The sequence below is a fragment of the Strix uralensis genome, chromosome 2 (genome assembly GCF_047716275.1).
Source record: "Strix uralensis isolate ZFMK-TIS-50842 chromosome 2, bStrUra1, whole genome shotgun sequence".
Lineage (NCBI taxonomy): Eukaryota > Metazoa > Chordata > Aves > Strigiformes > Strigidae > Strix > Strix uralensis.
Window position 1 is genome coordinate 1507999 of NC_133973.1, and position 24185 is coordinate 1532183.

A 24185-nucleotide genomic window follows, 5' to 3' on the forward strand; every position below is an offset into this window, starting at 1 on the left:
AATCCCACCTCTTAGTGCAGTGTCTGTATTGGAATGAAAGTGATTTATTTATATTACACACAAAGATTTTTATTAAAAAGGCTGGTAATGGAACATTTTATTTTAATGCGTCAGCTTGATAAAAGGTTAGTTACAGAAATTGTGTATAATGTTGTATAAGTCACATGGATGGGTTATTTAAAAAAGATTTGATGATTAGAGGAGGACATCTCTTATTTTAGTTACATCGTAAAGTGCCTCGTGTAGTCATATTCTATCGTTGGAATGACCGCCTGTACAAATTTCAAGAAAATAAGAAGGTACCTGAGTTTCTTGTTAAGGAAAACATGCAATAGCTAGAAATCCTGTAAAAAAAGCAGAAGTCACATTCAGTGGCCTGCTCAACAGTATTTCTTGCTAACAGGAAAATAACACCTAGTAATTATATAGTTAGAGACTGGGAAATTAATACAGCAGAACTCTGGTAATGATGGCTGATGCTTGCCCAAACATAGAGACCTTCCTCTTTTAAGTTAAAGCAGGGAACCAGGAGTTATTTTCACTCAATCTTACAAACACCACACAAACATCTACAATCCCATTTACATACTTAATATTTGTTATTAACAAATCCCACCTAGCAAGGCTAATCCCTAGCTAACCGTCCTGTAGTGCAGGGAAAGCAGCTCCTCCTCAGTGTTTCAGTGACTCAGAAAGAGAGATAGGTTCCTGTTCTGAACCATTCTTTGAAAGAGCTCCTTCCTGTTGATGAGGAAAAGTACAGAGATTAGTTTTGCTAAGTTGAGAAGTCTGCCTTTGTAGAGACCTTCCTTGTCTCCCTTTGTATACCACCTTCAAATGTATGTTGGGCCTGAATCTGCACTCTGGAGTATATTGGATAATTATAAACTCAAGTGTCTCTCCACCTGGGACTGAGGCAGACAGCAAACTGAAAAATTAAAATAAATCATTACTTTTAACTGATAATTAAGTTACATTGGTACTGGATATAAGTAAACCCTACTATTTTGGCACGTCAGTCTTATGGACCATTTCTTGACAAACACAAACTACATGATAATGGAGGGAAGAAATTGCCTGTTAAAACCCCCTCAATTTGTTAAGCAATAGCCAAGAAAGTAATCAAAATCTTGAAAATAAGCTATTTCTAACTATTGAGGAGTAGAAGACTTGAACTACCTCCCCAGAAAAGTTATTTTCCAGTTCAGTTTCAGTTGCTTGCTGTACAAATTGAGCAAGTCGCAACTCATACAGTGCATGAGAATTTTACTGATTTGGGGCTTGCAACTGCTCAGCAACCCTCCCTTGCTCACCTTACAGCAGCAAAACACTCTTTTGAAAACAAAAATTCTAATTGTGAGGCATTTGATACTGATGTTCAGGATGATTTCAGTAATTTTCATTGCTTTTTTTGTCAGCTGAATGTTTTACCAAGATATTCCTTACATAGAGAGAGGAGAATAATGGGACCTCCACATTTTTTGGAAATGAATCTCAGATTCACACCTAATACTGAAGCTGCTGTACCAAGAGGAGTGGTTACACTCTGGCCAGAGTCTATGAATCTCCAGCCTCATGCTCCCCCACCGGGATCTCAGTTTCATACTCACAGCCACCTCTTTCACACCCCTACAAACAAGGGCTCAATCCTGTCCCTTCAATCCTACCTACTTTCCCCATTGCTCCTGCCACCCTCTTCCTCCCAACAACTGATGAACAGATGAAAGAAGCTCCTCACAGAACTCCAGCAAGTGCTACCACATGCAGTTGTTTACTGCTTTCACACACAATTGCATTCCAGTTTAGGAATCTTGAGGTAACAGCTCCTTACACTGCAAGAAATCTAATACCATGTAGTAATGCAAAAGGATACATGTGAACTCCAAGTTCTCCCCCACCTTCTGCAACAGTCTCAATTATTTTCTTCATGACTTCTGCATGCCTGAAAAACAGACCAGAAACAGTGAAAATATTTTAAGGAAAAAGTAATTCCCTCTTCGTCTCAATAAGACTAGGTTTTGTGCAAATTAAATAGTTTTGGACTGTTAGCTTCAGAAGCAGCAAGAGGAAAATTTCAGTTCACTGAGGAAAAAAATCCCAACAGTAACTGAAAGTTAATATTAAGTGATGAATGTAACATTATGTGCCAACTCCTTACATTCACAAGGAAAGCAAAAAATATTCTATGCTACAGTGAAGACTGAGTGCCATGAGAGCCAATACATATTGCTTGTCACTAGTGTCATTTTTAATTGCTAAATGCCAAAGAAGCCACCAGCTAAGTCCCCAGAAGGTAATCCTCACCAGCAGCAAGCCACTAGGAGTTCCCAGATGATCTCTGAAGAAGACACCTAGAAATTGCTGCAACTTTTTTAGCTGCCTCTGCTGCACTCAAATTTGTAGAACTTAAGAGGTATCAAACACTCAAGCGACTCATAGTTTCCTAGAAAAGGCAGGCTAAACGAATCCTGCATAAATTCAGAACTGTTCCTCTGGGACTGACTTAGGGTATGGAAACTTCCTCTGGTGGTAACTCGGGTTCTACGGCAGATCAACAGCTTCTCAGGTAGCTTCTCTCTCGTGACTCTGTTATTGTCAAGCAACACAGGGGAGAACAAACATTTCCTCAAGTCACTGTGATCTGACATTAAGTCACCAGTGACATACTAGATCTACTATGAACCACACAAACATTTGCGTACAAAGCTGATCCTGGGAATATAACACGGAATCACAGAATAGCTGAGGTTGGAGGAGACTGACCATCATCTAATCCAACCCTCCTCGCTCAATAAGTGGTAAACTAGAACTGATTATTTTTAAGACAAAATCCCAGGTCATATAACTCATTTTACTTTCATCTATATTTCAATTTTGTTTTAAATTTGTGATTCTGTGGGCAGTCTTTATCAGTGACATCATATAGGGCTACGGACATCCACCTACACAACACTGCAATCTACTTAGCAGCAGCAGTTTAAAATACCTGTCCTGAAACAACCTGCGTGCCTACTGAGAACAAGGAAGAGTGGTAAGCAGGGTTTGCATAACTTTCTGACCATGCTTTGATACCATTATGCAAATCTAAATAGCTGACCAGTAACTGGCATTTAGTAGTTACCTCCAAAGTTAATCACGCTGCCAGTGACTGCAAACACCAGGAAGGAAGCTGTTGCGAAGTTACCAAGACACATTGTAAACAGGAACACGCAAGTCTGGGGAAATACTAAAGGTCAGCATTTGTCACTTGCTGTGCTGTTGGTCTTTGCAAATCAGCTAACCCTCACAGCTGATTCCAATTCTGGATCCTCACGATCCTGCCCCGGCAGAACACATGCCAGATCGGGTGCCAAGGCCAGCTGCTTCTATATAGGAACCCAGCCACTGTTGAAACTTAAGCTTTGACCTCGTCCCTAACAACGGACTATTTTTTGTACTGGCACAGAACACAGGTCACCCTATGGCTATTAGAAGTCTTTAACAGGATTCTGGCTCAACTTCACACATCTTAATGACATTTGTTCTTTTCTGTTTTCTAAGGGCTAGTTAGATATCTGGAATTCTGTAACAGCCACAGCAATGGTCATTCCTACTGTCATACAGTTACTCAGGAAAAGCTTTGCAGGTGCTCTAGACTTTCAAAAAGTTATTTTCTGCTTTCAGTTTCCTTCTATAACAAAATGTTAAGAATTAATATGTATACTCCCCAATGCAAAGAAACAAGATAACTTTGGAAGAAATATAACCTAAAATATCCTGCTATCCAGAGGTTTTTTTTTTTTACTTCTGAGTAGAAGTCCCCCAGAAGTAAACTCTTAACTCCAGATGACTAAACACACCATGTGCTCATTCATGCTTTTTCCAGGACCTCTTTGTAGATCACTTGAGCTATCAAATAGAGCAGACATTTAAAGCATCTACTAAAATCACCTAATTTACTTTCTGGTATATCAACCAACTCTCGATGTGGTCCAAGTACTGTAAATGAGTTATTATTCATATTCCAAGTCAGAAATATTGCTGTTCCTATTGAAAATAAACTGAGATATACGTAGTTAAAGCCATACATTAAGGGGTTAAAAAAGTTGAAAGCAGCTGGTTTCTTAGATTGATTAGATGACCATTTATGCTCTCATCAGGAACATTTGCTTTCCAGCTGAGGAACCTCTCTCCTGCTTTGCAATTGACCAAAGGTGTCAGTCAAAAAATTTGTTATTAACTTCACATTGGAATTCAGCCGAGCTGGTGTACTGATGTTGTCTGAATATCAGCTGGAAGGGAAATATATACCATCAGAAAGTAAAAAATAAAAGCCTTCCTGACATATGGGGAACACCAGAAACTTAATTCCCACCCCACCTTGCAGTTCATAGAGATAAAAGGCCTTCCACAGGACTTTCGGTGTAGTGGACAACTACAAACTTCCATAAAAGAGTAAAATGCAAGACTTTTTAGGACAATGTACTTCCAACAAAAAAAATTATCTGTGAATTTGATTCAGTGTCTGTAACTGCTCACACACACAGAGACAGGTATGGAAAAACCCACAAATGTCATCATTAGAAGAGACATTCTGAATCCACAACAGTCAAAGTTAAGATCTTGCAGTTGCCTCTAGTCACCTCCCTGCAGATATTTAAAGTACGTAAGAAGGAAAAAGAGCTCTCTGAAATAGAGAGCAATAAGCCCTTGGAATTAGTGAAAGTAATTCAGATCTAATTGTAAATGTGTTTAGTAGTTAACTAGTTTGATAGTTCCTTCATAACACCCACGGAAAAAAGCTGAGAATTGCAATTAAACCAGTTGGCAGCAATTAATGAGGAAGTTGACTATGTTCCTCCCAGTACCACAAAAATGCTGACAAGAAATGCAACTTAAAGCAGAGCTGCAAGATGAACACTTTCAACTAACTACTCAAAATAGAAGCAATCTCAAGCAGCTGACAGCAGCACCAGACTGCATTCCTTTCCTTTCTCTGACGCATGCCATAGGGATATCCACGTCACAAGAAACAGCCAAGTCAGTTTAGGACCACCCAAATACCCTACATTACACAATTCTTGTAAGGTGCAGAGAAGCAACAGCAGCAGAGCTAGCTAAACATGGGTACTTCTTAGCTAAATTAAGAACAAACCAACATTTTTGGCTATTACTTTCCACCTCAGAAGCCCAGACCTTGTTAGCTGTTAGCCTTACCAACGTAAGAAAATAGAATAGCTCACCTTGGAGAGTAAGAGAACATACTTAAAACTTCCATTTTAGATATACTGTTAGCCTCTTTCTTCAGCATCTCAAGATGACCTTTTCAAATCTTTCTGATGTTAAGCAGTTGCTGGTCAACCAGATTGCTTTTTGAGAAGGATAGACAGCTTCCTCCACATTTAAGACTACCAACAAATCTGTCTCACTGTGGTATCAATTATCTCTTTCACGCTTAAAAGACCGACTGGAACAAGTGCCATGATGCAAACCATTTCTTCGAGTGCCGATGTGGATTACATAACAAAGGCACTGGCACTTCACTGGCTTCAGAGGAAGAAGTGAAAACATGCACACACAGCTCTCATCCACGAACTCTCAATCCAAATTCACAGACTAGCATTAAGTGGGTTCTTACTCTGCAAAGGTGTTTACAAAATTAAGCAGATTACACTGCAGCCATAGCCCAGTATAAAACCCACAGTCAGTGAGGGCCCAAATATCTAGTCATCTTTGTTTCTTCTGAGAGTGCCCTCCCAGCCTGCATCCATCAACAGGAGCTTCTTCCCAAGCAGTTTATTAGCAGGGCTTCCAGCAATCACTAAATCAAGCCTTGGCTTCAGACTTTTTTTCCCTTCCTTCTATTAATCCCCTTCCTAGTTAGTCTGTTAAGCCTTCCTCCATTCATCCCACCTGATGCTCCTTCAAAAACACTAGTTGCACAAAAAGCTGCATCCACTTTTTTGTCCAAAATCCTACAGACAACAAACAATAAGACAGTTAGTCACTAACAGGTTGACGTATTGACTAATATGCCCATATAAGGTACAAGTATACCTTACTGGATCAAATCAAAGGTCTACCTCGTCTTGCTTATTATTTTATAGTACAGGCTCAAGGAAGAGGCCAGAGGAAGCACCTCATAATGCTTCCTCCAAAGTACTACTAGTCTCCAGCAGTATGCAACCCAGGGACTTCCTAATCCTGAAGCATTCTAATAACTTCACTTTTAACAACTCTTGACAAATTTTTTGTTCATTAACATCATATTGCTTAAATAAATATTTAGTTTCATTAAGTGCTGCGTGCAGAGTTTTAATCTTTTTTCTGGCGTTGAACATGCCAGCAGTGAGTAGCATTCAATGCCACTAGTTTTACTACTGGAGAAAACTGAACACCTATTACCTCACCTGCTGTGGCATTCATAATGAAGGTTGCTGAAATCATAACTCCATCCCCAGCTGCCTTCTTCAAAGCTGAAAGGTCCCAGGTTATTCAACCATTTCTTATGGGAAAGAGCTTCATAACCTCAGTTATCCCGGAGAACCCCTCTGTATCTTTTCCAGTTTCAGCTTTCCTTCATCTCACAGACTACAGAACAGATGACCAGAGCTGCACTGCAGTATTGTATTCGACACGTGGGTGGTCCCACAGATTAACAGAGGCCTTATGCTGTTTTCTGTTCTATTCTTTATTATTTTCCTAACAGTTTTCTAAGTTCTGCTTCCTGTCCTACTCTTGAGCACCGAGACTGACATTTTCACAGGTCTATTGTGCTAGTGTAGACTTAAACCCGAGGATTTAAAGACCAACAATAAACTTCACCACTTTTGAATTTTCTACAAAAGAGATAAACTGGGAAAAAGCTGTGTCCCAGTTGTACAATGGCTTCTCTGCTCAATATTGTCCAGATATAAGCCTGACTGCTGCGTGAAAGCAAAGACTGTTGTAAAGCAGTAGTTAAAGAACTATGAACTGGAAGAACCACAAGATAGAGATTTACAAAGCCCATGAATATACATCTTCAGAATAAGATCAAAAGAAGCCATAAACTGCTTGGTGCAAAGTTCCCTTGCTCTCTCTCTAAAAAAGTAGTATACCCTTCCCAAGGCTAATCTTATGATCAAATCATTCCTAAACCAGAAACAAGACTGTTTTGAGTCTGCAAAGACTACCACAAGTTTGTCAACAACAATCTGCTTATTTGACACCTCAGCTAGTGACATGGATCCAAGAAGTGTTTCTTTAAGTCAAAAGAAATGACAAGACTTACAGGGGCAATCTGGACTTTTTTTTTTTTTAAAGCATATGCAAGACTGCAAAGGGTGTCTTTTTTTAAAAAACGACATAAAAGCCCAAACTTGTATCTCTGAGAACACCATATTATCAAGAAGCTGTGGAGTTACACTGTGTAAGATATTGGCTCCATATCACTGATGTTAGGGCCCACATCTAAGACGAAAGGCACCTTTCAAAGACCTAGAAAAAAATATCTGCGCAGCTAGCTGAACGACAGACCCCCTGTGTCTTGGGTGAGAAACATGGAACATGCAACAGAAACCCTAAAAACACAAGTGTGTTTTGCACTTGCATTCAACAAATATTCCAGTGTGGCAATTAGAGAACCTCTATTTATCGGCGTAAAATTTTAAGGACTGCTGGAAGAGCAGGAGGTAGTTATTACAAAATAAGAAGAGTTATTTCATGTTCAGATAGCTTTTTCTACTCCCAAAGTATACATTATACTTTCACCCTCCCAAAAAAGCACCAAATATAGGAGAACTTTTTTTTAATAGAGTTCTAGTAGTCTGCCATCTTCTGGAGTCCATAGGAAACTGGAGGAAAAGCAAGTTGAGCAGAGAGAAGACAGCTCTAACTGCAGAATACACTTGCAGCAGTGAGCACTGGAATGACTGACTTCAGAGAACTGCTGATATCTTCCCTTCAAAGCTAACAGATCACTACAGCAGCCAACTGTGGAAATATGTCCAGAAAACCTGAACCAAATCCTTAACAAGACTAGTGAAGTGCCTGTCTGCATGCTGAATCAGACCAGAAACAAAGACTTACCTGCATGGATGAACTGAGCACATGGGAGGTGGAGGAAGATGAGGATGGTTTTCAATGGTCACTGTTTTCTTGACATGATCTTGACTAATATCTTCATACATATGCTCTACTGTTAAAGGCTGCCGTTGCTATACAGGAAAAAGGAAAACGAGAACAAAAGCATTACTAACAAAGAATCTTTTGCTCCTTCTCAGCAATTCTAACCTCATTAACAGATGAAGTACCATAAATTATAAGCATCTAATATACAACAGTTCTGAAGATACCCTGAAAAAACTGAGTGTGTTAAAAACCACATGGTGTAGAAATGGTATTGCACAAATTTTTGGTTTTAATATACCAGGTGAATGGTAAAATCAATATATTTGAGAACCATCTGGGCTCCCACCTAGGTATTTGAGCCTTAAGCCCTAACCAACTTTAACTCAAGAAACTCAGTCATTAAAGGGAAGAGTGATTTATCTAATCCTCTCTCCTCTGAAGATCATAAACACACATACCTGCTTACTGACTGAGTTTACTGGGGTTATTACTAGCTCTGCAGAGCTAACAGAAATTCAAATGACAGAGCATGGTTTGCTTCCTTCCAAATCTGCTTGGTTACTAAGCACAATTTTCAGTGAAATTGCTCCTACTTCCTGCAAGTACCACAAGTCTTGTCTGCAACCCTGACTGTATAATGGTTTTCTCACCATTTTTTCCTTTAAATTTCTACTGTGAATAAGCAACAAAATAGCCTTGCTATTTGACACGGTGAGTCTAATTTCATGGAAGCGGGACAAAACCAACATAGCTATACCTCATCATATCCAAATAACCAGAGCCTTGGAGTTTGGTAATATTTGTCATAAGTGATGTAGAGGTCATAAGTTCTAGTCTGTAGAATAGCATCTTCCCCTCCAACATCAACTTTAGCTTTGTTAGCTTCTACAATCTGTCTTGTGTCAAGCGTTGCCTGGTTCAAGGTAAAAATGACAACATTAGTATAGTCTTGTTTGGGTTTCCTTCTTTCTCATCCTAAATATAAAGCTGTAAAACTGAAATCAATGTTCTTAAGTGAGCATTAAAAAAACATAGACTTTTGGGTTTTGTTTTTATCTTTACATTAGGAGTATCAGTTTCTCTCCCAAGTGGATTTTGGTTTTATTTTTGGCGGGGCTTTTTATTTTTTAAAAAAAGTCCAATTTCTTAAGGAAGCATGCAACTACATTGTCATATTCCCCTCCCTTCTTTCACCAATAACTTTTGAACCCAACAGACAATTCCAGCAAAGTTCAGAAGGCAGAGGTCTCAGTTTATGCAGGTTCATGAAGACCTTAGCAGAGTACCACAAATAACGATGCCCTCCATTTTCTCTCATGACAGTCCGGTGCATCAGTGTAATCTACTGACCTATAAGCCACTCATCCTCCACATGTAAGCCTCAACAACAACCACCGCATTTTTTACCTCTTGGAAATACAGCACTGTGTGTAAGCAGAGTGAAAAGTATCAGGAAAAAAAAAAAAATTACAGTGATCTAAATCTTCGAGGGCCTAAGAGTTAAGGTTACTGCAGCAGGTTGGCAGGAGACAAATCCTTAGGAAACCAGGCTCATGACAAGCTTTTTACATCATCCACTTGTTATAATTGTTTTTACTTTGCTTGTGCTCATATTGGTGATAAGCATTGTAACAGACAAGAGGGAGAACTGTGCACTCACATCATCTGTCTCCAAAAGCCCACTTTCTTCATACTCTGAAAAGAAGACCCATAAAATTCTGTGTTCAGCTTGTAGCTAGTCATCATATTTTTCATTCATAAACAACTCCTTTAAAACAATCTACATGTATCTAAAGATGTTTTATTTAGGTAGACTTCCCAATTCCCAGACCAGACTATACCTTTTTTAATACAAATTTGACCAAGACTACAGTAAGTACATGATGAGAAATGCTTAAGTGGTTTTAAGTTGGCAGATTGAGTTTAGGTGTAGGTATGAAGCAGGAAGGAAGCTGTGCTAAATCCCTAATTTATACTTGCTTGGATCTGTTCTGCTACTCAAATTAATTCCCCAGTCACCAACATTCAGGTTTTGGCACACAAGTTAAGAGTAAATATGCATCAATAAGACCATACAAAAGATGATAAGGAACATATGCCCGATGAATTTTTCAGCACTCATTCCATGGAAAAAAAAAAAAAAAGAGAGTAGCGTTTTCTTGGAGTGTACTACTTTAGTTAAATAAAGCATGTCCCACCCAATTTAAGGAAATACCTTCCATGTCTGCAGCTTCTCCTTCATCCTCCTCCTCCTCATCTTCGCAAGATGCTGAACATTCTGGTATTTTTATATTATCCTTTAGAAGTTAAATTGAAAACATTGCTTTAAAGACTGATGCATCTACAGAGCCTAACAGCCCCAGCAAATTTAAGGTATAAGTCCAGTCAATACATACAGTGAACCAGAAAAAAATAGGACTATACTGAACTCAAATATTTGCTTATTAACCAATCTTAGTTTCAAAGTCCTCATACAACATTAAAAATCCGCTTTAAAAGTTCTCCTTTGACTTTGTAATCTGGAATGATTCCTAAGCAAAGAAAAATAAACACGGTGTTAAACAGCCTAGAATTTCTTTTCAAAAAACAACCTATCTCAAATGACAGGCAATGACTAAACAGCTATGACTGGCACATGTAGATTAATATTTTGTATGTCCTAATCCACAGCCAAGTGTGCAGCAGTTATCACAGAACATCTCAAGTTGATATGACTAAGAGCATCATCCCGTCCCACACACTAAGAGCATCATCCCGTTCCGTAATTGGTTTTAAAACACAAGAAAGTCCCAAAAGATATCGCATTTTGATATCGTTGTCTGAGGAAGCACAGTCCAACAGAAACGAATATGGTACAAGCCCTCAGCCAACTTTTTCTTTCGGGCACTGTGAGCCTCTGCATAGCATTTGAACCCAAGAGACAACCCCAGTGAAATTCGTAAGGGGGAAGTCTTGATTTACAGAGGTTTCATGAGGACTTTAGGAGAATACTCCAAATAATGATTACAATTAGAAGCTGCTCTAATTGTAAGCATCAGGTGGCTAGTTTCCTCATTAAAAAAAAACCCAAAACAACACACCAAAACCAGTAAGAAACTAAGTTGTGAAGTGCTTTGGCAAACAGAACATTAGCAGAAAGAGTTGTCCTTCTGGATTGGACCTGTGGTCCAAGAAATGAAGTACTGTACAACAAGCAAGTTTTTCTACATACATTAGAAGTGAAATCCAACTCTTATCACACAACAGCAGTTATGAATCACAATAACATTCTGCAAGTATTGTGGCTTGCAGAAACAGCAATCACCTTTAGGTATTCCTTACAGTGTTTCTTCCACCTTTATGTTACTGACTTGTGAAAAAGCAGTATTTTTACTATGTTCAGCACAGTCTCACTTGAAATACATGTACTTCACAGTTCCTTGTATCAACAGTATTTTGAGCTGTTTACAATCGTGCAGTAGCATGCGGCAGCCCATTCTCTTTCCCCCTGATTTTCAGAATCCAAAGCTTTGTGCTTGGATGGTTTAACAAACTCTCATAGCGCACAGAGCTCCACTTTAACAACCAACTCATCTTTAAAAGCATTTTGTGTCTCTCTCTGACTTTCTCCACACTTCTTAAACATGTTAGCTAACACATTTCCATTTCAAGTACTTCCAACTGTTCTCAGTTTCCCGAGGACTTAAGTTTCGGATCTGGCTCCTGCTCCAGAGTGACTTTTTGAAAGCATGCTGAAACTGATGACTTTAAGACATAAACATTTGAACAGTTTCAGTATCTCTAAACTTCAGTGCACAAACCTGTCAAACAGGACCAAATACATTAAAATTCTGCTCGGAATAGTTAAAGATTACGAAGAAATACCTTACATCCCTTCATTATTTTTCTATATAAAAAAATTTCTTTACACCAGATCGCCAAACATCAGTTTCTTGAGACACAAAGGTGTGGTATCACTGTAAGCAGAATTTCATTCTCAGCTTGTAGAAGCCTGTCACAAGAGCATACTGGCTCAAGACATTCAAAAAAAACCCCACCACTGCCTCAGTAAACACAGCCGTAAGGAGATGCGCATGCTTAGACTAATATCACGGGCTCTGAAGGTCAGTGTATATCTGCAACACACCTAGCAACAAAGTTAATTTTAATCTTTCACAGGCAGTACCAGATTGCTGCAGGTAAAACTTCTATTACCTTTAGGTCCTGTAATAAAGCAAGAGGAAAATTTAGAAACAAGTACCTTACTGTCTAGTGTGATCTCTTTAACTGCTTCTGTTGCACCCACTATACCTGTTAATTGAACAAGAAGTTTGTGTTAAAAGAGCTTGTTTTTTTATTACAGAATAGTATAGAAAGAGGTTGCAAAGATTTCAGAAAGCAGCCTATGATCTTTCCAAGTTATACCTCACAAGTTTGATATTTGAAGGGCTGTTTATGTGGTGTTGGTAGCATGCTTGGTGCTGCTCAACCAGAAAGAAACCATGCCAGTAACACGGAGCACAACAGCACAGCTCTCGCACGTCAGACAAATTATGTTGATGGAACGCTGCAAAGTAGTTTGGATTTTTATTTTAAGGAATTTTTGCATAAAAATGAGTTCAAGAGAGGCATTCATATCATAACAATGGAACTCAACTTCATGCGCAAGGCGTGCATTTATGAGTATTTCTGAGCATCTTGAAGGCAAGGTGTTTGTGCCAAGGCATAATGTAACAGAACATGCAATGCTTTTAGCCGAGAGGAAGTGGCAGTAAAAACCATCCCAAATGACAGTGGTATCAACTCCTCAGTTCCGCCCCATTAGCTTTCTAGTTTTACTGCAGCTCTCGCCCAGCGCTCTTTGGGATCCATGACAAGATTCTGCTTTGACACAGTACATTTATCTAATTAACTCTTCAGCTGAAAATAAGATACATCATTATGGTGAATGAACCTGGAATCAAGTAACTGCTCATCAGAAATAACTGTTTAAAGAAAAGGAGGGCCAGCTGGATGCTGCTTGGAAACAATGCATCTCTAGTGGCCGCGTGATCATTTACGTAAGTTATTTCCTACCAGAAAAAGTGGTGTTCTAAAGCACTTCTATACAGATGGGTGACAACAGATTTTTATCTCCTTTGACAGTGTTTGGAGACCTGGCCAAGTCTAGTCAGAGTGTTACAGTTGTGCTACCATGGCATGGTGCCCAAATCAGTCAACCCGAAAAACAAAAACTTGGCAGAGGAGTCTACCCACAGCAAGGATGGAGAACGCATCCTTAATTCAAGGACGTGACAGCTATGACAAACAATTTCTTTGGTGTGAGGTGTTCAATTATCAGCTGCGACACATTTAAGAATTGCCAGTGATGAAAAATGTACATCTACAGAAACAAAAGGCATCTTCTCCTGCCCTTTTCTCCCCAGCCTGGGTGAACTATTTAGAGAACTCCTTCCACACTACAGCAAAAACTTTACACCAAAGAAAGTAAAAACTGAGTGGAGTACCTTCTAGACTTGGAAATGGTGGAGAAAACATCATAGAAAGATGGAATTTTATTATCTCATGATAGAACATCAACAAACAGACTAAAACTAATAAAATTGCCAATTCTTAGAGAAGAACAAAAGGATTTATAAGAAGCTGTGCTAGAAAAAGTTAATGAAATAGATTCATGTAAGCAGTCATTTTTAGATTTCTTTATAAACACAAGCTCATCTAAGGACTTAGTGTAAAAAAGGATCATGTCCCACACTCATCTCTGTATTTAACAATATTCTCTTTCTTTTTAGTGCCCCCGCCCCATTTTCCCCCCTGACCTCAGATACTAAGATAACAGCTATATTTTAATGATTCCCCCTTTTAGCTCAATCCAACAGAATGGGAAACACTGAAATAATTAAGTCAGTTGAGGTCATCATTAAGATAAAGATCTTCACGTGCTTCACAGGCAAACTTACTAAGAGAAATTTGCATATTCTTCCAACAATTTAAACCAGCATTCTTTTCACAGGATCTCCTTAATAAGGAATGAGCCACTACACAGCTCGTTTTTAAAAATAACTTCCTAGAACTTTAATAGGAGAATATTGTAATAATTTATTGTCAACACCTCTAGAAAGTAGCCTGTTTCAGGCATATACAGCCGTACAGTTAAACACCTGAGCAGTCATGTACCAATCAAGTGGGTAGCTGGCAACGTAATTTATTCTTCCAGTACACAGCAATCTGTATGTAAGAGTGGAAACTGAAAATCCTTCTAAGAGTAGAAAATCAAAATCTTTCAGATTACACAATGCAAGGTGTGATGCAAGACTCTGAATACCTGCATTGTGAAAAGTGTCTACCCATCCCCCATCACCATCATCTTCTTCTATAATTGCTTCCTGCTCATCCGAGTACTCCATCTGCTTACACCTTTTGTAGCACGGCACTGCAAAAAATTGCAAAACAAAATGAAGTCATTCCTATACAAAACCACATTGGAGCAAGAAATTATCCTATAAGGCCTTCTGAAGTGTGGTAGTCTCTCATATATCCTTAGTTAAGGAATCCTAAAGCTGTATTTCAAATGCAAAAGCATGAACTTAATTATGTTGATGTGCTGTACCAGATATTTTATTCCATGTACAGTACAACACTTGCAGTGGCCTTAAAAGTTCATTCTTCTGTTACCTATTAGAGCACTTTCCTCCAAACTCTTAAGGATTAGAAAAGAATTAACTTCTCATTTGCTAACAACTGGAGACAACCTATTAGTTTTCTTCACATTGCTAACCAACTTTTAGTTTAAGTACAACATTGCCTGGATCAGTTTACTGAACTGATTTGTCTTTACAATTCTGCTAGAAGTCTGCACCAGCTATTCACACAATATATTAGGTATGCTTAATTATAAATTAACCTCTAGAAGTTTAGAAGTTAGAATCAATGTGTTATTTAGAATAACTTCAGTCATATGCATTACAGAGCCGTTCAAGTACAGTTTTATACAATATCTTCAGAAAATAGTCAAAGAAAGAATGTGGATCTGATTAAGGCAAAACAGACGTTTTCCAGCGTCAAAAGGACTATGTAAAAAATGCTCCTTTTCTACTAATGTAGAGGAAAAAAAATCCTGCTGCATCAAGTGCAGAATTTGTAAATTGCTCTTAGACCTTTCAGAAAGGGAGGAGAGGGGTGTGAAAATCACAGTGAAGTTCTCCAAAGACTTCCAAAATGAGGTCTGCAGGATGGCTCCCAGCCTCACCCACAGCCCACAACTTTTACTCAGGTGGGTAGGCCAATGTGTCACCATCAGCAGGATACATTATTTTGAAATGTGATCTAGAAGGATCAGAGCAGTGAGGGACCTTGGAAGTGGGGGGGGAAAAAGAGAAACAAAGTAGATTACTTGGCCATCCAGCCATCAGGGCCATTTTAGGAAAGTCTGGCCAACACTACTGTAAGCATTTTCACATGACAGCGCACTGCAAGACTCCAACAGCAAGCAAGTGAAATCCAAGTATAAAATACAACCCATTGCAGGTAAAAATCCCCTCAGGCTTAGTTCTTAGTACTAAAGGTTCATCTAACGGCATTATCTTTGACACATTTTGATACAAGATCTTTTGAGAAAATTATTTCCCACAGGGTGCCTTCTTATCCATTAAAAAGGTAATCACCACAAGTATTATAGATACACAGCCACGAAGCTGGTCAAAATTGTATTTTATATTATTGTTATTGACAGGGACAGTGATATTAATTACATATCTGAACTAGAAGTATCAGTGTCACCATGGAAGACATTTCAGGAACGCTTCAATAGCCTGAGTTTTCCAACAGAAAGAGGAAAACAAAAGTATTTTCCTTTTTGACACTGAATATGAGTTGAAGGACAGGAGAAAGGAAAAGACAGACAAGGAGGTTTATAATGTTTAAACTTCATTCCCACTTCATCAAGGCAAGCTGTATTACTAGTATAAAGCCCTGCTAACAGCTGGTCTAAGGAAAAGACTTTAGATGTGCAGGAAACTTTTTTTATATTGCTAAGCCAAAGCATCTAAAGTGCAAGATATTTGCTTCCCCTGTCAATACAATCAGTAGAGTTGATAGCGCAGTCAACCATGCTATCAATCCTACGAACACTTATATTTAAACTTCAGCCTTACCATTTTTAGTTACCAAAAACTGTTTGTCTGTTGGCAGATAAGCCTTGACTTTTAGTTCTTCTCCTGAAGCCCTGTAAAAATGAAGTGCACCATAAAAGGTTGAGAATTTGATGATCTGCAAACAAAAGAACCCTTCTATTTTCAGTGTATATCAGGAACATTTCACATACTCCTCTTAACCTATTCTCAGAATCTGTTTGCTGTGACTTTACTCTTCCCTATGCAAAGACTTTGATATAGGTATGGGGTCAAAAAGGTGGGCCACCCCTAAACTATGGAGTCTTGGATCAAAGCTATTTTCTGCTTCAAAAACTACTTTCACTTTGAAATGGCCAAGCAAAGACGGGTTGACAGAACAATCTAGTCTATATGAAATTTTCTAGGATCAGCAACAATAGTCCCAAATGTCCAAAGAAAGCAACTTCAGAAAAAGCAAGAAATAGACCTCTGTAAATATAAAACCTGCCCATAGTCACTAGAGCTGAAGTAATCTTTGCAAGTTCACATTACTCAAGCATTTGCTTTTCACCTTCAGTGGTTTTTGGTTTGAAATAAGAGTAACATCCTAAATAGCCTGTTCCAAACTGCTGGCACACAGGCCAGGACTCATGTCTTCTCTGAAGGAGACACTTAAAGGGCAAGAAACAATGACTGAAGCATAATAATTCCTCCTTCAGCAATTCATGGCCCAGTATAGAGCCAAGAACTTTGATGATACCAACAGCACAGACAATGCCCATCTAGGCACTGATTAGTTTTATAATGCAAGACACCAGTAAAACATGAGGAAGCACCTTATCGTACGTGAAAGATAAAGGATTTCCAAGGGCAAGCACTGCACAGAATGATCTGATGTGGGCCAACTTGAACGTAATTAACAGATGCTTGTCTAAAGTATACCAGTTACAACTACTTGCTAGCAACTCCTGTTGCTCACAACCTTTGCTTTTTCAATCATCAAGACAAGCTCAGGGAGACATGCTGTTACTGCAGCTAAGCACTGAAAGCATTCGCAGTATGTACCAGCTTATTTCCTCTAAAACCTTAGGAAAACAAACAAAAAAAATCCCCAAAGATATCCTCATTTCAACTACTGCTACACAGAGCAATAAGTCCTGCCTGACTTACAGATAACTTCATCATAAAACCAGCAGAAGTTCTACTGGAAGAGTCCATGTACTGTTCTGAAATGAGACACCTGTATAGTTGCATCCAATGGAAAACCATCAAAGCATAGGTAGGGATGCTAGCTTTCTAGAGTTCTTCTGATTTCACTTACCATTGCCAAGTAGGACAGTGGTGAACTAAGTGATCTCCAGCTGCAACAAACTGTTAAGGAAGGAAAAAAATTAAAGCACTGTTAAATATGGCATAAAGAAACAATCTCCAGTTTTTCTCAATATTAATATTCAGTTGCACATTCCTTTGATAGATTAACTATGTAACTATTAACCATTTATAGCAGTTCAATGCTTTATTTTAACTCAATTTCTCAGCTAACCATGAAAACCCAAACAGTAAATTGACTTCACTTGAAGGAAACGCATACAACAGCTAATTCACAAAGTTTAAAAAGCTGTGGTATTACCTACCAGTCTTGTAACAAGCAAAAAAGTTTCTAAACCCAGTAACAGTGTTTACTTTGTGATGAAGAAACTGGTTTTATTTGCCTCTGTTCAAAGTTTTACAGAGATAATGGAGCATTTAATATTAAAAAAAATTAATTCTCTTTCAGCGTTCTTGCAGCAAGAAGAAAAGTAAGACTGACAAATTCATTGAATCAGTGAGAACTGCAACAGAAGAATAAACAGTATACTTTAAGTAATAACCATCACTATAATAGCTCACCAATGAGGTTAACTAAATATGGATAACCAAGTACTTAGTACATTGAAAAACTTACATATAACTTTGTTCTGAAGAAATAGTTTTTAAAAATCTTCACTCGTTCTTAGTATCAAAAAGGCTTTTATAAAATTACATCACTAATGCAAACCAATGTTGGAAAACTCATGCTAGACTTGCATAGGAACTCAGAATTCACCCACTGTCTAACCCACTGGGTTTCTTTTTTGTACACATAAATTGAGGAAGGCAAGCCTGCACTTCAGTGATTTGTGTGGTCTTTGCACCAGTTACTTTGAAACATTTGAAACTTGAGGTGGATGCCAACTGCTAGAGTTGCTCTCTGGCCTTAAAATGCCAGTTTATAACAATGTACTTCCTAGTTGACCAGAAGCTGCTGCAGCAGGACACAGCAGGCTTGCGGCCTGTCAGCCCTTTTCTCACCATGTCCTCCAAAGCGAGGCGAATCAGCATCGTGGAAAACACCACCACACACAATGCACATGGATTAAGAGATTTAACCTCTGCAAAAGTCCTTTCTTTCACCTGTTTTTCAACAAAAGTCTCTAGCAAAAGTGAAATCTTCACTTTAAAGAAAGCAGCAATCCCTCCCAACACACATGGAAACTGAAAAACTCATTAGCTTTTACATAATAATAATTAAGACATGAAACTCCAAAATTATTTAAAATTCTCTGTTCAAGGAACTGGAATGCAGTTTGTGGCAATGTTAAAATATATTATTAAAGATGAAAAAGTGTTCTTTGTGGGTCTAACACAGATGTAAAAACCTAAAACAATACTTGAAATTACATTTGCTTCAGCTTAGGCTGCAAAATTATCTAGCTGGTTTCACTTTCTATTTCTGAAGCACTAATGTCATCTCATACCTCAACCGATGTTGGAAAAGTGGCAAGAGATCAATTTTAGGACAACACCTTATTTCTACTCCTGGAAAGAGTAATTTTTAGGGTTTGCCTGTACTTACATATATAATTAAAACAGGTGTTTCCTGTCTGAGGTATTAACTAGTAAGAACTCACTGCAGCAGGCAAGAATTTGCTGCAATTAAATCAAGTACACAGATATATGAAAAGAGGGAGTAGGTGTTGAGTTTGATTAATGAGTCATCTTTAGCCTTATCACTAACTGATTCATCTTCTGAGGCAAGCCCCAGGAACCCCACAAAGTCTATATAATAGTCAGCATCTCAGACTAAAATACAGTTGAATCGAGATTCATTACCCCAGAAATCCAAACTCACTCGAAGATAACATCCTAGCATCATTATTGATGACTTTCAATTCTTCTTTAGCAATCACTAGGTAAAGACTGAAATCATTAGGGAAGAAGAAAGACTGTCAAAGGGACAATCAGCAGACCCATGCTCCAGTCTCATCTAAATTTAACAAAAAATTAATCTTGCTGCATAATTGTTTCCCTTGACTTCTGTATTGAAGGTTCCACTTTATTCCTCCTATCAGCATCTAACTTTATACTGAGTTTACATACTATTTGCATTTTTACTGGTGTTTAAGTGCTGCAAACTGTTTAATGTAACATAGTGTGGTTCTTGCTACATTCTACAGAATGTACCTTTACTTCCAGTACTACTGCCAAGTTTTCTCCCACAGATCAAGAAGGGATTAAGCATTAGAACATTTGTCTAGACTTCCTCTATTTGTTTTATATATAATATAGTTTGTAAATATATTATGTAATATATAATATATAAACATTTATTTACACAGTTATCAAAACAAGAGAACATCATGTTGCTAAGCCTGTTCTGAACGCTACTCTTCTGGATTATAGAAAGCACAAACACTTTCTTGCCATAAAATGTAGCAGAAAAATGTCAGGTACCAATGTTAGGAAAACACTTCTGTCCACATTATCTACCTGCAACAGTCATAATTTGTTCCATCTTCTACCATCTCCTTTTCACATTTGTGCATTCTGTCTCATTTTTCTTTCATTCTACCTAATAGTCTTAACATTATTTTCTTATACCTCTGTAAAGACAATTGTCTTTTCAGAACAGTAGCACTTTAATATGAGAAAAAGCAGAACGCGGAAGTCAAAATATCACTGCACAATCAGTGCTTTTACTATTCTAGAAAAAATCCTTTATCTCTTCGCAGCAGACTCCTTAAAAAAAAAATACAACTGCTTTGCAGCTATCCAAAATAAAACCAGCTTGAAGTAGCCTACAGAGAAGAAGAGGGGAAAAAATAATAATCATTGGATATTTGGTGTGGACAAGCATATGTAATGATTTCAGCCAGAGCGTTGGAAGGAACCAAAGTGAGGTAAGAAGAGACTGTTCCCAAGATACAAGATTCTCTTTGAGCTGCTTACGGGAAAGACTTTTGAAATCAATATACTCCTGTTTTAGTCCTGAACTCCCAAGACAAATGGAGCCGTTGACCCAGCACCAGCTTCCTTACAAGCTTTTCACGACATAAGACAGGAAAAAAGCATCCCACGTTCAGATGTCAGGTGTCGTCTCAAGACTAATTCTGTTGATCTACTTTGTCTGTAGAGCAAAAAAGCCATTTAGAACTTCCACTTTGTGGAAATTGTTTCAAGAAGCAGTATTAGTTGGCAAAGACATGAACTGTTGGGAGATGAACGTGGTCATTTTCAGTAAAACTTATCATTACTTTCAAAATATTTCAAAGTTCCTAAATACTTACTTCTTCAGGTGTAATTACTCCAGTTTCTTTAAACTTGGACTCCTGCAATAAAGAAAGTTTAGAAATGTTGAGAACTGCTGACAAATCAAAGTACCCCACTCTACTGGCAAGACAAACATCTGCTTTACTTTTGTCTTGGAATTAAGCTCTGTGCACAGAGATCTGTGAATCACTTTGGAGGCAACCTCTGCCAGGGCCGATAGGCAGCTTACTTCCAATCTATAACATAAGGCTCAACAAAATTACTTGTTGCAGAAGTGGGGCTATTATGAAAAAAACTCACACAGACAAAATAATTTTCTTGCTACAGCCAATTACATGAATAATGAAGTGAAGATTGTCGGTAATCAGTATTACATTTACCGGTAAGAGATATAAAACCAGCTGGAACTGGTGATTCTCACAGTCAGGACTTTGGGACTGTTCTAGGCACTGAACAGCACTGCAATGCATCAATATGAGGCTTTGCAGTTAAGCAAGGTCATGAAATGAATGACCAAACCGACTTTTCTCTGTGGTGGAAAAAGTTATGTAGAAAGATGTAGTCTTTAACTTTTTAAAAAATACTAATTTCTGTGCTTTCATTATGCACCCCTTAGAAACAGTTTTGATTTTCTCATATTGTCATGTTTTTTTACAGATGAAAGAATAGATGGTAAGCAGCAACATGATTTAGTTCTGCATGGAGAAGTTAAGTACTTTTGCATTAAAGATGACGTTCATGAAGTTTAAGGATACAACATTTTTTAGAATATTCAAATCTAGAGTAAGCAGACTATTTTGTTTCAGACTTCTGTTTGCCTTTTTCTTCAGAAAAGTCTCAAGCACCAAAGAAACCTAACATTCCCCAGCATTAGAGCTATCTAAGAATCGCTTTTGAAAAAAGAATACAATTTCAACCACAGCACAGCTCACTTGTCAAGTTTTTGCATCATCAATTACTGAATAACTTCTTGCCCTAAAGAACTCATGATTTTTTTCTATCAAGACTAAAAGCAACAACTGATAAGTACCTCACTTTTGTCTACAACTTCACCTTATTCGATCATTAGGAAATCACTGAAGAAAACCAGCCATTGCTTAACTTGGTTAATTCTTGCTGCCTCACCCTGGTGCATGCTATCTATCGCCTGTGCTATGTCAAAGGAAACGGGCACACCTGTTTCATACAATACTGATTACTTCCTTTCTCCCTCATTTCTAAAGAAGAGGCATTTAAGAACAAGATAAGCAAAACCGCAGTTGCACAAACACCATAACATCATTACATGCTAGTTAACAGAAATCAAAGAAACTCAAACAACCCTAATTTAGAAATTTGGATTGCTGTAAAACTGACAATTCTTGATAACATGTTATGCAGCACCACAGTGGAGACAACTTATTATTTAACCTCAAAATGAACTCTAAGTAGTAGGCAACAGGCACAAACTTGTGTTTCTGGAACTACATAAGGAAAATACTTAAAACACCCATCCTCTGTTCCCTGAGGGTAAATAGTTCGTTTTTTCATCTCTGTACATTCTGTGGCATGTAAGTTAGTGCCAGACACAGGGCTAGTTTCCTTCCAAAGTTACCAAGCTGGAGTATTTATTTCAACTCCTTGTAAAAAGAACATATACACATAATATTATCACTTCCCATTTGTGGGATGTTCTCCTCCTGCCTCCTCCCAATAGTACACCTGGGCACAAGAATTCCTCCACTATTACACCAGCTGTGCAACATGGTAAACAAGTCACTTCATGTTTCCACACCACAATTTCACTGCAGCCCATGTATGTCACACTGGTGGGCAACTCTAGAAAGGTCCACTATCCAGGCGAGAGCATACTATATACCACAGAGGGACAAGTTCAATTAATAATTATCACTGTCTTCTGCCCAAAGATCTAAGCTGCAGAGTAAAAGGCATACACAAGGTCACACCATAAAACCACGGGCAGAGAGGTTGCTGTCACAAACAACTACAGTAGAAGTATTTTTTCAAAAACACAGAAAAATGTGAAAATTGGCAGTGAAAGAACTGATGACAAGCATTCACACACAAAGTTTGGTTTAAATAAAAAAGTGTTCGTAAATAGGAAGCAGAAGATGGGATGTAGTCTAACAACTGCAGAAAGCCACAATTTATTTTTAACTAAGTAGTAACAGGAATTATAACAATGTGCTGCCCACCTTTACAAGCAGATTGTTAAAATTCACTCTTAGTAACCAAACAGCCCATTTCTACTATTCAGTTACTTCAGTGCACAGAGGCTTGTATTAATATAGTAATACTGATACAGAAATAAACTACGCTATATAACTTTATACCTGCTCACATAACCAAGACGTGACTAGGGTTTTTTTTTGTGTCAGCTGAAGAAGTTGCACTCTTACCCAAAATAACCATTGCAATGCATTCCTGAAACCAGGCTTAAGCCTATCAGTACACGAGCACCTTGGGATTTCCATTCCTGGCCACACAATCGGTTAAAGTTTAGCCACTTTAATAGGAAACGGCACCAAATAAGTTATTCCTCGAGCAGTAGGACCAGCAACGCCTGGTCTTCGAAGGCCTGCACCTCCCAGGGGAACGCTCCCCCCTCTAACGGCAGCTCCAACCCAGCGGCCCTCCAGCCCCTACGCCCCGGTGCAGGACGAGGGCCGGTGGCTTTGCCGCCGCAAGGCTGCCTCAGCACAACCTCCCCCCAGGCGTGCGGCAGCACCGCGCCCTCGGAGACCCTCCGCCGGTTGCGTAAAGCCGCCGCAACGACAGAGTTCCTCGGGCCCGGACAAGAAACGAAGCCGCAGCCGCTTTCGGGAAGGCGGAACGATCCCCGCGGGGCAGCGGGGAGCCCCTCATACCCCACCGGGGCGCAGGCGGGAGCGGCCCTAAGGAGCAGCCAGCGGCGGGCAGCGGCCGCACTACGGGCGGCACCCCGGGAAAGGGCAGGGGGCGGGGAGGCCGGGGCCGCTCCGTCGCCACCCGCGACCCCGGCGGCTCACGGCTCCGCGTCCCCCCACCCTTAACGGCTCCAAGGCCTGAGGGAGCGCGCGCCTCCCCTCACTTCACCGCAACCCCCCCTCCCCCCCCGCCAGGCTCCCGCGCGGACCGGCACCTTGAGCACGGGAGTGAGGTACTCGGCCACCTCCAGGGCCTTCCCCTTCACCGTGTTGATGACGTTCTGCATGCTGCTGCCGCCGAGGAGGAGGACAGCCGCCTCCCCCGCCCCTCCGACAACGATCTCAGCGGCGGCGGCCGCCTCGGCAGCACCACCCCCCCCCCCCCTTCCTCACTCGCCTGTCACGTGACACCGCCCCCCCGGCCCTTCCCTGAGCTCGCGTCGCGCTCGTGACGTCACAACGGCGCGCCGAGCCCAGGCCCCTCCTCGTCGTGTGCGCGCGCAAGGCGGGAAGAGGCGGGGCGGGACAA

General features: G+C 39.5%; 2 protein-coding genes across 2 annotated transcripts in view; both read right to left on the reverse strand.

The window, feature by feature from the left end:
* The window catches only part of F5 (coagulation factor V), a 45964-nt gene extending 44097 nt beyond the window's left edge, over positions 1–1867 (reverse strand). The window contains exons 1-2 of the mRNA XM_074852520.1: positions 832–1867; positions 617–741 (exon numbers count right to left, since the gene is read on the reverse strand). The gene's annotated coding sequence lies outside the window, so the exon portion shown is untranslated. The remainder of the gene's footprint in view (positions 1–616; positions 742–831) is intronic.
* Positions 83–24053, reverse strand: ATG3 (autophagy related 3). The gene is made up of 12 exons (XM_074852547.1): positions 23872–24053; positions 20768–20809; positions 17503–17552; positions 16224–16294; positions 14396–14503; positions 12332–12381; positions 10307–10388; positions 9752–9786; positions 8849–9004; positions 8050–8177; positions 1874–1942; positions 83–303 (listed from the first exon to the last, which is right to left on the reverse strand). The coding sequence occupies exons 1-12, from the start codon at positions 23941–23943 to the stop codon at positions 222–224; spliced, it is 945 nt and encodes a 314-aa protein (XP_074708648.1). The 5' UTR covers positions 23944–24053; the 3' UTR covers positions 83–221.
* Positions 24054–24185: the final 132 nt, after the last annotated feature.

Bases quoted from the DNA above. Each gene is read 5' to 3' on its own strand.
- ATG3 (XM_074852547.1), bottom strand. From the start codon at position 23,943: ATGCAGAACGTCATCAACACGGTGAAGGGGAAGGCCCTGGAGGTGGCC. The intron at 17,553-20,767 runs GTAAGTATTTAG...CTTCCTTAACAG, and splicing joins GAGTAATTACACCTGAAGAA to TTTGTTGCAGCTGGAGATCA. The intron at 304-1,873 runs GTATCCTTTTGC...CAAGAAACTCAG, and splicing joins GGAGAACTTGGAGTTCACAT to GTACCTTCTTATTTTCTTGA.